The following is a 19,433-nucleotide window of genomic DNA, read 5'->3' on the forward strand; positions in this document are numbered from 1 at the left end:
GTTTAACTGGACAGGTTCCACTCAGAACAGGCCTCACCATGGTCGACCAAAGAAGCTGAGTGCATGTGCTCAGCGTCATATCCAGAGGTTGTCTTTGGGAAAAAGACATATGAGTGCTGCCAGCATTGCTTCAGAGATTGAAGGGATGGGGAGTCAGCCTGTCAGTGCTCAGACCATACGCAGAACACTGCATCAAATTGGTCTGCATGGCTGTCATCTCAGAAGTAAGCCTCTTCTAAAGATGGTTGCACAAGAAAGTCCAAGCAGACTAAGGGCATGGATTACTTGAACCATGTCCTGTGGTCTGATGAGACCAAGATAAACTTCTTTGGTTCAGATGGTGTCAAGGGTGTGTGGCGGCAACTAGGTAAGGAGTACAAAGACAAGTGTGTCTTGCCTACAGTGAAGCATGGTGGTGGAAATGTCATGGTTTGGGGCTGCATGAGTGCTGTCTGCACTGGGGAGCTACAGTTTATTGAGGGAACCATGAATGCCAACATGTACTGTGAAACACTGAAGCAGAGTATTATCCCCTCCCTTCGGAAACTGAGCCAATATTTTGTGTGGCCACCATTTTTTTCCAGCACTGCCTTAACCCTCTTGGGCATGGAGTTCACCAGAGCTTCACAGGTTGCCACTGGAGTCCTCTTCCACTCCTCCATGATGACATCATGGAGTTGGTGGTTGTTAGAGACCTTGCGCTCCTCCCCCTTCCGTTTGGGGACGCCCCACAGATGCTCAATAGGGTTTAAGTCTGGAGACATGCTTGACCAGTCCATCATCTTTACCCTCAGCTTCTTTACCAAGGCAGTGGTCATCTTGGAGGTGTGTTTGGGGTCGTTATCATGTTGGGATACAGCCCTGCGGCCCAGTCTCCGAAGGGAGGGGATCATGCTCTGCTTCAGTATGTCACAGTACATGTTGGCATTCATAGTTCCCTCAATGAGCTGTAGCTCCCCATTTCCGGCAGCAATCATGCAGCCCCAGACCATGATTCTGCCACCACAATGCTTGACTGTAGGCAAGACACACTTGTCTTTATACTCCTTTACCTGGTTGCTGCCACACATGCTTGACACCATCTGAACCAAATAAGTTTATCTTGGTCTCATCAGACCACAGGATATGCTTCCAGTAATCCATGTCCTTAGTCTGCTTGCCTTCAGCAAACTGTTTGTTCTTGGGCATCATCTTTAGAAAAATATTCCAACAGCCATGCAAACCAATTTAATGCAGTGTGCGGCGTGTGGTCTGAGCCCTGACAGGCTTTCCCCCCACCCCTTTAACCTTTGCAGCAATGCTGGCAGCACTCATATGTCTATTTCCCAACAAAGGCAACCTCTGGATATGACGCTGAGCACGTGCAGTCAACTTCTTTGGTTAACCATGGTGAGGCCTGTTCTGAGTGCAACCTGTCCTGTTAAACTGCTGTATGGTCTTAGCCACTGTGCTGCAGCTCAGTTTCAGGGTCTTGGCAATCTTCTTATAGCCTAGGCCAACTTTATGTAGAACAACAGTACTTTTTTTCAGATCCTTTAGAGAGTTCTTTGCCATGAGGTGCCATGTTGAACTTCCAGTGACCAATATGAGAGAGTGAGAGCGGAAAACACAAAATTTAACACACCTGCTCCCCATTCAGAAGTGGGACCTTGTAATGCTAAGGAGTCACATGATACCAGGGAGATAAAATGGCTAACTGAGCCCAATTTGGACATTTTTAATTAGGGGTGTACTCACCTTTGTTGCCAGTGGTTTAGACATTAATGGCTGTGTTTTCAGTTATTTTGAGGGGTCAGCACATTTACACTGTTATACAAACTGTACACTCTGTGTACTGTACTGCTTTACATTGTAGCAAAGCATAATTTCTTCAGTCACATGAAAAAGATATAAAAAAATATTTACAAAATGTGAGGGGTGTGAGATACTGTGTGTATATATATATTTGGCTTACATTTTCCTGGCTGATCGCTTATGGCAGAAGCCATGCGGCCTTTTTTACAGGTCATCAGAGTGCACCACTTCTGCCAGAGGCGGTCAGCCAGGAAAATGTCAGGAGGAGAGCCAGCAAGATCACACAGAGTAAATGTAACGCTGGTGCTGTCCAATGCCGGTCCAGGAGGCAGGACTTTGTTTGACAGAAGCTGGTCCAGGAGGCAGGACTTTGTTTGACAGCAGCCAGCGTTCCATATACAAGTGGTGTCACAATGGTAGATCCCCGCTCTGTTTAATCCAGCCAGCAATCCTCCCAATTCCTCCCTGTGATCCCTGCTGCACTAATGGGCACTGATAAGGCTGCACTTACGGGCATTGATAAGCTGCATTGATGGGCACTGATAAGCACTGACAGGGTGTACTGAAGGCCACTGATGATGCAATGGCAATGATGGTCACTGATAAGCTGCATTGGTGGGCACTGAAGTGGCTGCACTGATAAGGCTACACTTATATGCTGCCCTGTTTGGCACTAGTGGGGCTGCACTGATGGGGTGGCACTGATAAGCTGCACTGATGAGGCTGCACTGATAAAGCAGCGCTGATATGCTGCACTGATGAGGTGGCATTTTAAGCTGCGATGATAAGGCAGAACTAATATGCTTCACTGATGGTCACTGATATGCTGCACTGATGGGCACCAATGAGGCGCCACTGATGGCCACTGATAGGCTGCACTGATGGGCACTGATGAGGCTGAACTGATGGGGCTGCACTGATGGGCCCTAATAGGCAGCACTGATGGGTAGTTATATGCTGCACTGATGGGGACTGATGAGACTGCACTGGTGGGCACTGAAGCGGCTGCACTGATGGACACTGATAGGCTGCACGGATGGACATTGATATTCTTTATGTTATTATTGGTAAAGTTGTTGTTAATATTTATTAATAGTATAATTTCATGAGCTAATTTACGAGGGCTTGTTTAGAGGCGGAATTAGGGGTGGGGCAACTGGTGGAGAGTAACTCCTAAGGCCTGGCTAGTACTATGTATAGATATATACATATATATATATATATATATATATATATATATATATATATATATATACACACACACTTTATTAATAGATATAATTTATTATAATCCTCATACAGGACTGACTGTAAAAAAAATGTAACCAAAGAGTGTTAAAATGTTCCCAATACAACCACTCACATTCCTTGTTCTGCTTTCTTAGTAGAGATTACACCCGACAGGCTTCTATAGGCCTATATTCTCTTTTGCTCTAAATCACTTTCCTTTAAAATAATTAACATGAACACATACTTTTTTTGAGTAAGTAATAATCATTTAGATACATTTAGCTAAATATAAATAGTTCCTCCACCCTCTTATGTAAAATCAATGAAGTAACAAAAAGGAACAGGTTACTCCAAATAAAAATCTATTTATTTTTTTTTTTTTGATATGTTAGAATGCTAAGCTTATTGACACCAACTGCATTATTTGGAATGTGAGTTTTATGCACTTTATCACAATTTATCAGAAATTAAAAAAACCCAGAATAAATAATGTTCCGTATTTTGTTAACAGAATACAGAAATATAAAAAAAAAAGTCCTTCAGTATTTGTGGTCAATATATAATATATTTTATATTTTAATATTTTAATTAATACATATGACATTTGCCTAAAGTACCTGGTAGTGTGCAATGACATTGAGTCTCTTCCAGTCATTTTCTATCTTTGTTGTAATATCTTCATCCTGAAGAATCATCCTGGCTCCACTTGCTTGTCTCCATTCTGTAAAGTTATAGTTGAACACATTAGGTAAATACGTTGAGGGTTAATAACAATATTGCAATCTCTATGTAGTCTTTATAGCGATCCAAATGTAACTGAGCTTATAAAGGGAAGCTTCTCTATGTTATAAGAAACATTTAGAAAGGTTATTTTGTGCCTAAGCAGTTCCTCACAATACCTGATATGTAATGGTGCCTAGGCAATCTTGAGCCTATAGCCTCACAGTTGTAGCAATGTGAAATTTAAGGCATTGGTTTCTCTGGCTGCTAGTTTCGGGGGAGTTGCAGTGAGATTCGGTGATGTGCCTATTGAGTTTCAAACTGTTTTCCTTGCTAGATGTTCTGACTTGAAGCAATATTAAACCCAAAAGCAAACCTGTATTATATTGCAGCTTACAGTTTCTAAGATGTGATGGCTACATTCGTTTTCTTTTTTAGGTTTTCTTTTATTTTTTTTCATCTGGTTTTTACCAGTAAATTTGTTTTTTTAAAAGAACAAGTTGTCCAGCAGATTTAGCAGATATAGGGGTGAGACAAACCATTTACTACTGACAGGGGTGCCTACAACAATCAGATTTTTTTATTCATGTAAAACCTGTATAAAGTGTTAGCTGGAGTCTGACTTTAATGTGTTAGTGTATCTAAATCTGCTAATCATTTTAACACTCCCCCCCCCCCTGCTGGCAATGCTGCTGTCCAAGTATGTTTCTGTTGCTCCTTCATCCAGAGAGTAGGCATCCTAATACAGGAGGTGTGTTACTGGCCAGATTACCAGGTGAAAACAGAGGGAAAAAGCCTAAAAAAGAAAACGAATGCAGTTACCATAGTCACCGTATCTAATGACTGGTAAGCTGCAATATATCAAATTTTTGGGTTTTGTATTTGATACCACTTTACCATGACAAAACCCTGCTTCTATCAACATGGAAGCCCACATACTAAGACACCATGGAGAACCAGGCTTGGTATGTCAGTAATGGGGAAAAATCAGCTGCATTGTTGGCACAATTTCCAAAGTTTAGTTCTTCCTTAAAGCTGCTGTAGAAACAATAAATTAAAGTAATATTGAAGGCAGATAAAAAAAATAATAAACTTGCTATACTTACCTGCTCTGTGCAGTGACTTTGCACAGAACAGCCCGATCATTCCTGAGCCACTGCTCTGTGTGTCCATTCAGACATGGAGCGTGGCTCGGCTCCGTCCCCTCTCTCTCTCCTCATTGGCTCACTGGCTGTGATTGAAAGTAGTGGGAGCCAATGGCTCCTGTTGCTGTCTCAGCCAATGAAGAGGAAGAGTCCCGGGAGAGCTGTTGCTCTAATGCACATTTCTGGATCGAGTTGGGGCTTAGATAAGTATTAGTGGGGTCTGGGGGAGCTGCATACTATAGGATTTTCACTTTCATGCATAGAATACATGAAGGTAAAAAACCTTGAGCCTTTACAACCACTTTAAACACCCTTACAAAAGTCCTAAGGGTTAATGTCAATGTCTAAGATGTACAATTCATTCATTAGTTCATAAATAATGCATTGTTTATACAGTTCTCTAAGCCTGTCAATGAATTGGGAAATTTGACCCATTGCCACCAGCACCCCACAGCCCTTTAAGGGGTTTAAGATGGAGACGGGGAGGTGTTTATTATCATCTGACCACCGTGATTGGCTGTAACGGGGGGTCACATGATCAGAAAGCTCCTGATCGCAAGCATCGATTGGGAGTTTTCTGTTAGCCACCGGTAACTGTGTCGGGAGCACACAGGGTGAGCTTTCCATGCACATTTTTTTTTTTGCAATATTGCATGCAAATATGCGGCCACTCTGCACCAAGGCCAACTCTGCGCCAAGGCCCATATTTGTGTGCTGTCAATGCCAAGAGGTTAATGTTATAATTTTCACTGGAAATGATATGTTGTAGCACAATCATGAGGACAAAAGAGGAGCTTCCAAAGATATACTAGAGACTATGGAGAGCAGTAAATTACATAGAATGCAGCAGTGAGCTGCTTTAGAAAAAGACTTTATACACCTTTGTAGATTTTTTATTTATTTCTGATTGTTTTAGTTAAAGAAATAAAAAGAAATAACAAATGCTAAATGGCGAAGCCAACAAAAATGCTTTGTTTTTGTGCTTTTCAGACATGGCCAGCCCTGCCATGGGCCCCATTGGGTCCATTGGATCCAGACAGCACTTTGAGAGGGGCAGCAAATTGACACCCAATATTTTTTTCTCAGCAGTTTTTTGTGTCATCAGTTTGCAGCACCTTTACGGGTGGCAATTTACTATCTCATACTGCCGCCTGTAGTGCAAACTGATGAGTATAAGGAGGCGGAGTGTCTCCTCCTGGGAACGTCTCTCACGTAATTGTGGGGTGCACAATGACACACATCAGACATCAACGCACTCCATCTCATGCGGGGCAGGCTGGATCTTCTAGGGCGATGGCCGCGGCAGACACAGTAGTGACAGGAGGACTGAGGACAGACCTGGGTGTTTGGTGGACTGGTCTGATGGTGAGTTATGGAAGAAGATAACAGTATAAATACAATTTTCTAAATGTTATATTTATATAAAATAATGGATGTGGGAGCCTTTTGGTTGGTGTGATTTTTTTTATTTTTGGGGAGGGGGGCAGCATTTTATTCTTGGACCCAGGCAGCACAATGTATTGGGCCAGCCCTGTTTTCAGAGAAAAACTAATTTTTCCTGCCATTAAACCCTTACTGTCAGTTAAATTCACATACTAAAATTCTGTATTCTGCTGGTTAATAAAGTACATTGAACAAATATTATTATTTAGAGTACCAAACCAAGCATTTCCATTAGCAGCTGCAAAAGAGTAAAATAGCTGAAAAAACACACTTTTATGAGACTATGATTGGACCTCCTTTCCTTTAAACAAGAGTGCAGCAATTTAGGTCCAGTTTGCATAGGAATTGCTTATCTGCCTCCTCAGAAAACTCGCAATTTAGCTACTGTCTCAGTCTTATACATCTTAATCTTATTTTACTGACAATTCATCAGACACCCTAATGTTAAGCACATTTATGGTACAATAGATAGCTATTTTTAGTGTCTCTACAGAGCTATAATGTAAGGCAGACTTGACAGTAGCGTAAAACAACAGCCAACTAAGGGATTCCACTCTAATTACCAAAGACCATTCAGTGTACTGCTCACAATTTATTAGGAATGGTAAAAAGATTTTCTTAGTTCACTTTCAAGGTTACAAAGTTTTTGAGGTTTGATTAGAAATATATATAATTGCAATGAAAGCTTAAAAGACATCTATTTTTTAGTAATGTCATATTTCCTAATGAATGATCCAATAAACTGCAAAGAAAAACTCAGCTAAAGGTGACCTCCAAAAAGTATTCATATTCGCCAAGTATAAGAACAGGAAAGTGTGTCCTGTACATTGTCATCAGATCAGTGAGCTTCTTTAGGCAAGAACACTAAAGACAGACACTCTCCAATCCAATCTGTTTCTGCTCTACCTTGTAGAGGGAGAGAGAGAGAGGTAAGTAAAAATCCCATTATCTTTATCTCTCCTTCCAATCAGAAGTGCCGATGAATGCAAACTCAGAAGACAGCAGCTGTGAACTCTTTATATTTCATTCAGAAGATAGTGTATCTTTCACCGCATATGTGAATTGTTGAATTTCTGTGCTTCAAATATTGCAGGAAGCTGCAGTTCAGAGAATATCCTGAATAAAAGCCAAGGACACTGGAATAACATGCCTACCTGCTGTTGCATACTTTAAGAATATATAATGGAAGTTGTGCAGATTATTTTTAGCCATGAACTCTGTTTATTAATTCATATGTAATAATAGCTATTGAACTATGTTAGTGTTAAAATAAATCTTGCAAATCAACTGCCTTTGCTATGGGGCTTACACGAAGTCAATATAACTATGCAATGGAAACCATTACATAGTTACATAGTCATGTTGTAAAACAAACACAAATCCATCTAGTTAAATCAATCGAAAATAAACTGTATCAATGAATAGAATCTGAACTTTCAGGTGATTTTTTGAAAGCTTGTTGACAATGAAGCATACTTGAGTGGGTACTGTGCTTTAAAACGTATTACAAGCCTAACAAAAATGCATCATCTAGTAAATTATTTTCTAAACCAGGGGTCTTCAAACTATGGCCCTCCAGTTTTTCAGGAATTACAATTACCATCATGCCTAGTAATGTCTGTGAATGTCAGAGTTTTACAATGCCTCATTGGATGTGTAGTTCCGCGACAGCTGGAGGGCCGTAGTTTGAGGATCCCTGTTCTAAAAGCTTCATCCTTCCTAATATAACTTTCAGGACTCCTTGTGTAATCTATTTTACATACACCTGTATACTGCAACAAGTAAATACATATTCGCTAGCACACCAAGGCTCTTGCAAAAGCAGTCCAAAACTTTATTGAAGTTACGATCACATCAAAAAATAGTGCAACGTTTCGGAAGCCACACAGGACCCCTTCGTCAGGCATGTGACATGTGTCACATGCCTTGACGAAGGGGTCCTGTGCGGCTCCGAAATGTTGCACTATTTTTTGATGTGATCGTAACTTCAATAAAGTTTTGGACTGCTTTTGCAAGAGCCTTGGTGTGCTGGCGAATATGTATTTACTTGTAACTAATCCAGTTGCCAACTGGTGATTGCTTCAGCGCCCAACATACACGAGCCTACAAACCAGGAAGGTGTGCGATAGGAATATGAACTATATGTATACTGCAACACTCTGCATCAATGTGATGCTAGTAAGTAGGCCCTGAATCAATTTCAAGTTAAAACTCAGTTAGCTGTAATGGATTTGCCTGGTCAATTGATTTAGTGTAGGCGGTGGATTTACTAAAGGCAAATAGATGGTGCACTTTGCAGTTGCTCCAGAGCTTAGTAAATGAGCAGAAGATCTGCTGACTTCCATCATCCAATCATGTGCAAGCTAAAATGCTGTTAAATTTTCCTTGCATGAAATTGGGTACCCTTTGCAAAGTAAAGGTTTACCTTGTTTACCAAGCTCTGAAGCAAATGCATTTGCAGAGTGCAACTGCAAGTTGAGAAGTGCACAGTCTATTTGCCTTTAGTAAATCAACCCCAAGCTTCATATTTATGCAAACACTATGGAATCATTTTCCACAGTTGGACAATTCATTCTTAGTTAATTATCTGTCTAAAGCCATGAGCACTTTCAAATCATTAACAACGAGTTGATAAAGTACAACTGTATCTTAGAGACATGTATTATTGTTCAGCAATAGAACAAAATAAGAAACTGCAATTTTTTAAAACAAATAAAGGATTGGAAAATTGTTATCTGCTTCTCAAACATACATTTTGGTAAACCCATCAGTGCTGTTTTGGCCCAAACTTGATTGGTTGACAGTTCTGTTTTTTTTAGTCTACTACTGTAGTTGTGTTGGGTCGCCATTCTAAAAGATTGGCACCACAACACACTTCATTAGACCCCTGCACTAGAGAAAAATCCAATAAATAGAATGTGTTTGTAGAAAAACCTGTGCCACACATTTATCATCTTTTCTTGAAAAATCCTCTCAATCCAAAGCTATATAGTGTTAATATGCCTTATAACTGATCATACAAGACATGAAATGCTCTGTTTATTTACCTAAATCCATGTCTGCTGCCTTTGGTCGGAGGGAGCAAGGCAGGTTCTTAAAGATGGTATCCAAAATCTTCTCCTTAACTTGGGTAATTGTGTCACAGTTAAGGATTTTTACAGGAATCATGGGGCTGTTCACATTATCAGGGTTAACACAGTTAAGAACCTAAACAGATAAATAAATACAGAAAGGAAGCCGTTACATTTTGACAGTTAGGACAACACCACTTTCATAGATCTACACATTTGATGAGGTTTTGAAGACTATTCATTCTTCCTATTCTACTAACAATGCAGTATATGAGGACAAGAAAGGATGGATCTGTTTGGTAATTAAGAGTCAAATAAATAGTTTGAAGGGAGAAACATAAAAGAATGTAAAGGAAAGGAAAAAACTCAAAATGCAGAGTACACCCTGCGCTTAGGAATAAATAATACAAAAACCAATACTGCCACAATGTCTTTGTCATGTCTTTGAAAATGCCCACTGGGAGGGGCGAAACGTGTTGACGTACTTCCGGTCTTCTCAGCAACGGCATACGTCACTTCCGGTAAGATTGAACGCAAACGCAAGTGCGGTCGAATGCACGCCATTAGTAACTGCACAGACCGCAGCAGCGTGCCTGAACTGCTTCCTGAACACCTTGGAAGTTTACCTATTGGGGAGCCATTGAATATTTTGAGAAATGTGAGTGTGTTTGCATCTTTTTAACTACAATAAAAATTCTTGGAGCGTATTACACTATCTGGCGTGTTTTCTGTCATTCCATACTAAGGATACCTTAAAGAGGACCTCTACCTGCAACTGCTTACCAGTACCAAGCTCTATTGACCCCTATGCTGTAAAGTTTAGGGGTCCACGTCTTCTGGTAAGTGGATTCACGGTTGGGGGAGGAGTGAATACGGGATCCATGATCCCCAATTCACAAAGAAGTCACTTGGATGATCCTGATTTTTTGAGCACCAGTCACGTTTTTCACTGGACATTGACTGGACACTTATTATTTGGCTGATTTATTGCAATTTATATATATATATATTTTTTTTTTTATTTTTTTTATGAGTTTATTTATATCCACTTATAAACAGCATTAGGAGTGTATATTTTTAATTATTGTTTTGGTGCACTGCTATATAATTATTATTGAAGCACATTTATAATCACTTATAATTATTATTATTCAAGCACATTTATCCACGTATTTATTGGCACTGGGAAGATATAATTAATTTGTTCACCATTGCTCAATAGTGTCTGTACTTAAGAGAAGTAAGACATATTATTTGGATTTTCACTTTAATATTTTTCTTGCACTGTCTTTAGCGCTGTGTTTCTTTTTGTAAAAGGAAAGGAAAGGGAAAGGAAGGGGAAAGGAAGGGAAAGAAAGGGAAAGAAAGGGAAAGAAAGAAAGAGGAAAGAATTAAAAGAAATGAAGGGAAAGAAAGAGAATATAAGGGAAGGGAATGAAGGAGGGAAAGAAGGGGTAATGAGGAAAGGAAATGAAGGGGAAAGGTAGAGGAAAACTACAAAGAAGGGGATAGAAAAAAGAGTTGCATGCAGCCCTCATTGTGGTGCAGCAATGGAACAAATTCCTATTTATCCTACTAACAGTATATGCAGTAGGTTAGTAAGTTTAATATAGAAGGAGAAGCCCATGCTTTAAAGTTTTAGTCTTTTCCCTCATGTATTCAGGTAACAGATGTAAATGACATGTTAATATTTAAAAAGAGTCTGTCTTCTGGGCTGATAGCTGTGGTTTTTTCTCCCCCAGGCTTCTTGTGCTTTCTTGTTCATTCATTTCCATCGTAGGTGGGTATTTATCATCGACAGCAGAGCATCCTATTCATCAGTTCAGTCACAGCCAGATCTCTGTAATTTGACCTATTCATTTAAGGAGCCTAGTGGGATTTCAATTAGTTACTGAGATCTGTAATGTACTCTGTGCAGCACAAAAAACTCCTGAATATGAAAAAATCATTTGAAATGTTTGCTGCAACGCAGAAGCACGGCAGGTAGCAGACTGACTGGCAATCACCTGAAGTCACCTCCACCAACTTTCCATACAATTAATTTTGAGAAGTTTGTTAGAAATGTATTGAAAGTGGAAATAAAAGAGTAAAAATACCTCAACATTGGTAACTTTCCTCCTCACATCTAGATTTATGAAGAGGAATTTATTTATTCAAGTGGCACAGTACTAATTTTTGAATGTTATTTTTCCCTTCATGTTCTAATCCTTCTTAAGTAAGAAGGAGATTTGGATGTTCTTCTAAAAGCTGAAATAAGATGTGCTTTTAAAATATACATTGCTTTAGGTCACAGTATGTCTGGATTAGTACATCAGCACATAAACCTTTCATATTTACGGAAGGTGTAAATCCATCTTGCTTTTAAGTCAATGTAGGATGTCCATAAAAACTACTTACATCCTTCTGGGCACATCTTGGCCAAACGTTTTTTATAAGTGGGGTAAAAAAACAACATTGATGGTTGACCAGCTAATAACTAGATTAACCTATCAAGCTAAAAAAAATTGCTGTAATTGTTCCACCCTTGCTCTGAATAAATTCATGTTTTATCAAAAAGCCAGATTTTCCATACTTGGCCACTTACATGTATAAATAAATGTCACAGTGATGCAGCTGCCAGACTTTGCTCATAAACAGCCATTTAAACGAAACTCACACATACAGAAATTGTTACATACTGTTAACTGTTAGGATGCAAAGACCATCCCCAAACACTGGAACCAAAATTGGGCAGAGATCATTTTTTTTTTAAGACAATTTCCTAGCATTTTTGCCACAATACGGAGACATTTACTGAATAGTGAATGAACATTTTTATATGATAAAGGGTTTGTTTACTCCTGCAAAAGCATTCACAGCCACTGCGCCATGTAGAGTGTAGATCCCTGAATATTGTAGAAAAATCTTAGTGTACGTTGACTATTTTCTGATAGTGGACAGGAAAAAAAATGAATATTGACTGGTCTGTTTGCCTTTAATGGAAACTTTGAACAATAAAGGCTTGTAATCAGTTATTGTTGGTCTTCTTCTAAAAAGCTGTTGGCTGCCATGTTGATCATCTGGCTTCAGTATTTTTAGTCTCCCATCACAGAAAGATGCAAATAAATATTTCAGGCATTTCTTTGACTTTCCTGATTTGCAGTACTGGTACTAAAATCAGCTTTAACAGCCAGTAAACACACATTTCTTGAAGGGGGTAAGCAATGGCAATTGCCATATTTCTTTATTTAAGAGTGGATTCATATTTATACATTGTGATAACATGTTTTACAATGTGCTACTTACTGCAATGTATGTAAATGCATAGGTCTGTGTTGTGCTGTCATCCATTGCAAATAGCAACCAAACAGCACACCACTAATCACTTTTTTTGCACACTACTGGGCACAGATGTAAACACACTGGTAGAGAATTTCTAAAACTGGAATGTGGTGCAGTTGTTCATAGTAACCAATTAGCTTCTAACTTCAGTTTGTTCAATTAAGCTTTGACAATAAAACCTGGAAGCTGATTGATTATTATGCACAGCTGCAGCTGATTCTGTTAAAGGATAAGCGCACCTCCTGTAACATGTTACACCTGTGTTAACTAGTTACTGGTGCAGTAGCCTCTGAACCCCCACCTCCCATTGTGAAAGGAGACTGGGGATGTTCTCCCCACACTCACTGTCACTATTTGAAAAGAATGCGACCGTGCCTCCGCCCACCTGGCCACATCATTCATTCACAGAGTTTTGTGAATGAGGGAACTACAACTACCATCAACACTTGTAGTTCTCAATGAACTATCAGGGCACTGATGAGTACTCCAGGTAGTTCATGGAATTTTCTGGTCATTCAGTAACTGCCTGCTCCTACGAGGTACAGGTGGACAGCTACACAGACAATCTGCAGGAGTCTTAGATTGCAACCATGATATGCTGATTGCAGTGCAATATTTTGAAGGCTCCTAATAAAAAAATAATAATTGCACATTTTTTTACTTTCCAAGCAATGTGGTCATTATTTTTTTTACAAAGCTAAACTGATCCCCGAAATCTCCCTCAATGCGTATTTGGTGTGCTGCACTGGAAATGAGATTTGGGTGCATTATAATTTGTGTCACAATGACACGCCATCCAATTCAGAATGCAACACACTTTGATGTCCTTTTATTAATGCACCACAAGAGTGTGAACCTAGCCTAAAGGTTTAGTGAACACTATTTTAGCCAAGTCCAGATATGTATTTCATTATATTTACCATTGTGACTTGCAGTTTTTTTATACTAACAATCATAGGCGTGTGCACAGGGTGCACTCTCTAAGTGCCCCGTGTGACATTGATCCCCCCTGCTGAATGCCGTGCCACCTCCCCCCATGTCTCCTACCCCCACCCCCAGTGCTGCTGTTAACTGTGTTTACTATGCCTCAATTTGTGAATGAACAGGAAGCCACTCAGTAGTTCCCATTTATTCACTGCCCAGTCCAGCTGAGGCTACAGGGAAAAGGACTGGGGAATCTCAGTCCCTTTCTCTGTCTCAAAAGTGAGGCATTAGGAGTCTGTTTATACCCCTGATATTTCACCCCCCCCCCCAAAAAAAAACGCCTTAAAAAAACCATAATAAAAAATATCTTTTCAAAAAAAATTATGAAAAAAAATAAATTGTAAAAAAATAACACAAAAATAAAATAATAAAAATACCAAATACTGACACCATCCATGCCCTACTGACATGTCCACTACTCTGCTGACACCATCCACTGCCCTACTGACACCGTCTACGTTTTAATACATTTTAAAATGTTTGTTTACACTTATTTTTAAGAGTGTGTATGTTTGTGATGTGCATATATATATTTTTTTATTATATATATGTATATACTATATACACATATTATATAAAGTATATATATATATATATATATATATATATATATATATATATATATATATATATATATACACACACGCATATAACGCATATCTGTTTGAGCTTTAGGGTTTATGCCTTAATCCAAAAGGCTGCGCATACCTATGGTAACAATTCTAGTTGTCAAAATGTGACAAGTTTATTTATTAGTATCTTATCACAAATGCAGACGTGAAATGAGAAATCATTTTTTATTTCATTACAGTGATTGTAATGATATTACACTAGTGACTTGTAAGTTTGTTTAGCATTTACTGTAACATTGTTAACCTTACTAATGCTGGGGAACAACAAGAGCAAAATAATAATTCATTAATTAATTGGTGAAAGGGAATTCATACATATTACGATTACCTGGGGACCTTCTAAAGCCATAACTGCAAAATGTTCACAAGCAATCAGCATGAATATTAAATGATATTACATATTGTAAATATTTTACCAGTCTGTGGTTGACAATTATTTTTCTCTATGAAACAGAAATGATATGGCTTGAACAGACATTGGAAATCAATTATAATTTTTTTGTTTAAGCTAGTAATAAATGCTGGAGGGACATTAGCAAACTGATTACATGAAAAGAATTAAGCAAATATAGTCTTCCTAATATATCAATTATACTGCAGAAACTATTAGCAAAACAAGTGGTTTATTTAAAAAAACGCATGCCCAAGCAGATCAAAGCAACAGATTCTCTTGAGAGCCAGCTACTGCAGCCACTTATATTTTGGTCTTTTTCACACCAAAACTTGGTGCGGGAAAGGCACATTCTGTTAGCATTTCCTGCATCTCAGGGGAATGTGCTGCCCTTGCCATCTGCATGCGGGTAGCACAGTATTGTTGATGGAACTCCAAATGCACAGTGCGTTGGTAGTCACAAATTGCATGGTACCACAGTACCATGCATTTTGGTGAAGTACTTTTTAAAAACGTAGTGCAAGCCCTACTTTTTCTGTGGTCCAGTGTGTTTTTCAGCCTATTCAAATGAATGGGATGTAAAAACGCATTGCATAAGAATTACAGGAGCAAGTGTGCTCTCGCGTTAACTGGCCCCTATTGTTTATTTGCTCCCCTGCAACTCTGTTGACCTGGGTGAGTAAAGACAAGGAGTCTTATGTAAGCTACAAGTTGACCTTATGCAAGATGGAGGACCCTCTCCCGGCTACTAAATTACATAGCTAAATACTTAAGCAGCCAATCACTTAGTAACAGCACTATTATATGAAAGAAAGATGAGAGAGAAGTAAAACACTAGATATTTGTTTCCATCTTTCTGAGTAAAAGGAGTAGTGGAGGGCATAGGAAAGCTAAGTATATGCAGCTAATAGGCTCCCATTACCTTGAATCTGTAGCTTTTCTATACATGGGCAAATCAAAGGTGCAATTTAAAATATAATGGCACTGTACAGAGTTTGGGGAACAAATCTATAAGGGTTGATCTACTAAAAGCAAATAAACTGCTGACTTTACAAGGAAAGTTGCACTTTGCAAGAGAGTTATCCCTAGATTGTGGTGAATGAAGTGAAGCTTTGCTGACTGCCATCATCCATTGATTTACAAGAAAATCTGCTGTTATTTTTATTTTCCTTGCACATGATTGGGTTTTCTATGAAAAGTAAAACTGCACCACATTCATGAAGCTTTGGGAAGCCAAGACTGTGTGTGTAAATAAGGCCTTGGGCTTTGATTGTTGCTTGTGTCCCCAGTTACAGACACACAACATTAAAGCACTTTGTTAGTAGGAGGATGAAATGAGTAATTTTGGCTATCTTGCAGTGTAATATGGGTCATGTTGGTATACAGGCAGAAATTAAAAAAAAAAAAAAAAAAAACAAACTCAAATAGAATGTAACCTTTCTTTCTTTTTTTTTCAATGTGCAAAATTGTTTTCCCCAGGCTCTATAAATCTAGCCTTAAAATATGTCCTAAGCTATTCTAAGCAATTAAAATAAAACATTTATTTTTTTGAGACAGTGATGTTCCACTGACAGATAAAGAATTTTCCTAAGCTTAGCAAGCATAGTGTGTAACAACCTTCATTTTAAACGTACAACCCATTATGTTGTTTTAATAAACAAATGCTACATAAAACAATTTTCCTCTGTCAAACAAGTTACTGTTTTAATCTGATTCTATTTCTCATTTGCCCAACAGTCATAAAACACATGCACTTAATAAAGCATCATCAATTGCTTAGAAAGCCAATTAACCCATACAATTAATTAGTAGTTCAGATGTCCTCCTGTGTTTGTCCCTGTGTAACATAACTTACCAGCGTCTTGTAGTCAATCTGTTGTCTGATAAGCTTGTCTTCACTTAGTGAATAACGGGCTTCTCCTGTGATTGAATCAATGGGGCCTTTTTCCATTTGCTGCTTAATAGCACAGAACAGAGAAAACAAGGGCTCTCCGGCACACTCCTAGTAAAAACACAAGACATGTATGCACATGACAGTTATAGATCTATGCCACCTTTGCCTGGCAAAACAACAACTAGCAAAAAGCAAAGCATTGGATGCAAGGTTCCTTCTGAACTGGACTAAAAGTATTTTTGACATTCAAGCTCAAGAAATTGGGGAAAAGACTAACTTTCAGATTCAGTACATCTTAAACCCTAGTAGTTCCTCCTTGCTTTGTAGAATGCATGCATTATATTTATATGTAGGAGGAATGAGGACCCTTGTCACATACAGCTTTATAAAAAATACCACCTGTGAGTCACAACATGCACCAGTGGAAGGAGTGCCAGACCAAATGATAAAAGAGTCCAAATTCATTTATTGGTTTGCTTTAAAAAACAGCCAACAGGTTTCCCCTTCATCAGAACTTCAGTTAAATAAGAAACTTGAAATTACTCAGTGAGTAACTCCACTTTTGTTGAGAAAAAAAAAAACATTCCCCTCATGGTGATTTTACCAATATTTGTTGACTACCTTTTGTAAAAATAGCTGTTTGTCTGGGTTCATGTGCAAGTGAATCTGTATGGGATTGGTTTGATAATTATCAAGCACCTGCAGGGCTCTACTGATGAAAGTGTCAGTCTCTGCATCCCTTTGGAGGTGATTTCCCTTTGGGTTAATCCACCAAAAATCTAATTTTTGTTGAAGGGGATGCCCACCCAAAATCTCACTTCTATCCTAGTGCAGACTTCTGAGAAAATCAGTGAACCAATCATGCAAGCAGAAAATTACATTTCCGGGGCATGTTCTGTACACCATCTGTGTACAGAATGCCTCCAAGTTCACATATTGCATTTCATTTTACAGAAAATTACAGTACTGCAAATTGAAAAGGAAAGGTAATTTGTATTAACATTAAATTACAATTTGGCTTGTGTCACAATTGTATACACAATATGTTTTTTATTATTTGCTTTTTCTCCATGAAATTGGAGTTACCCTTTAAAATAGGACTTTCCTGTGTAGACCTATGCAGGGAAGTGAATTGCTGGACCGGAATCATTTTTAGCCAGCAGGATCAGCATGACCAATCAACCTATGCAACCTTTCTCATGGTCCTTTTGTGTGTGACCAGTTATTAACCCTACCTCACATACCTGTCCCCTTGCCTCCATTCTATAAGTTTCATTTTTACAAGTAAGCCACGAGTGATGTCTGTGCCTACCATAACATTGCAAAAATATCAAGCTGCACATAAGATACGACAGCATCTGCTTTTAGATTAGGTAGATTTGGAATAAACCTTCACATATCTCAGTAGAAGTGTGGCTAGGTAATCTCAAGGTAATTACACTGCTCTGACAAATACTGCAAAATAATTATATGTTATATTTTGTTTATAAAAGCATGAAAATGGTAGAAATGCCCGGGCACAGCTGGGCTCAGTAAGCCAGCTCAGGAAACATATTCTAGCTTGTGTAAGCTCCTGAGTTGTTCGCTGAACTCCTGCTTGTAGCTAATAGAGTGGAGAGCCAGACTGGCAAATAGGAGAATCCGGAATTGCAGGTGTGAGGGACAGAGACTCGATTGTTTATGGTCTTAAGCACAGCAGTTTGGAAAATGTTTATGCAGAATCATCCTTGCTTCTCACAATTAGAGTTATGTAAATAAACCAAGGGATGTTAACATAGTTTAATTTACCTTTAATTTGTCAAGCAAAAGATAACTCTGCAAGGATAACTGGGACACAAGAAAAGGGCCATGAAGTATATAAGCTCAATGAGCTCATCCAGCAGCTGAATGTATAGGAAAATTACCCCAGCAGGAGTAATGGTTTGAATTTCCCTTCCGATTCATTTTCAAAAATAGTCTACGGCTGAGTACTAGCGATTCTCACTACTCTTTCTTTATGTGACATGTGTAAATGGATACTGTCATGCTCAGTGTCTATCTTTAGGTTGTTTTGCTATGAATGTGTCCTAAATATTAAAAAAAAAAAAAAGCAATAGTTTCTCCATAGTCATTACTTGGAAACAGCTTTCTTTTCAATTGAAAACAAAAGAGACAATTGGAAAACAAAAGAATCAACACAATAGTGTCATTTAAGTAGTTATTTTCAAGGTAATGGGTAAAATGATAGGTAATTGAGCATGGAAAAATGCACACATTCTATTCTGTTATTCATGTTATGACCTCCCTTCTTTTTATTGCTTTAAAAGTACATAATGATTGTTGCGTCATTGCTGCTTCTTCTCTAGAAACATTAACAGCAAACAACTTTAGTGAAATCAGGTTATTTCACTCGCATTTAAATGATTATTTGGTTAGAAGACAAACATAATTCTGATCATTTAGCATGATAAATATGCGCGTAATCCAATGAAAGTATTCATAATATAAGTATTTACATTTGATTGTATAAGATATATTGTTAAGCGCAAATCAGTTCACTAACGGTGGGACAAAAAAGCTAACGTAACAATAAAGTGATGTGACCAAGCTACACTGCAGGATTTTGAAGATAAGTTGCTAAACCACATTAGGCCCACATTCATATTGGTCCATTTTGACATGTGATTTGATATGTCAAATCGCATGTCAAATCGGAGCCAAATGCCGGCAATGGCACCGTTCAAATCAGTGTGATGCCACTGATTCCCAAAGTATATTCTGTACTACTTTTGGCAACTTCAGAGGGTGATTTAAATAGACATCTGTGCA

General features: G+C 38.5%; 1 protein-coding gene across 3 annotated transcripts in view; it reads right to left on the reverse strand.

Annotated features, from left to right (window-relative positions):
* Positions 1–19,433, reverse strand: part of PLXNA4 (plexin A4) — a 965,210-nt gene that overhangs the window by 76,808 nt on the left and 868,969 nt on the right. For all 3 annotated transcript variants that reach the window (XM_082255302.1, XM_082255301.1, XM_082255300.1), the window contains 3 exons: positions 16,587–16,733; positions 9,380–9,539; positions 3,642–3,745 (listed from right to left, as the gene is read on the reverse strand). In XM_082255302.1, coding sequence (XP_082111428.1) covers positions 3,642–3,745; positions 9,380–9,539; positions 16,587–16,733 — 411 coding nt within the window. The remainder of the gene's footprint in view (positions 1–3,641; positions 3,746–9,379; positions 9,540–16,586; positions 16,734–19,433) is intronic.

The sequence above is a fragment of the Pelophylax lessonae genome, assembly GCF_965119305.1.
Source record: "Pelophylax lessonae genome assembly, chromosome: 4".
Lineage (NCBI taxonomy): Eukaryota > Metazoa > Chordata > Amphibia > Anura > Ranidae > Pelophylax > Pelophylax lessonae.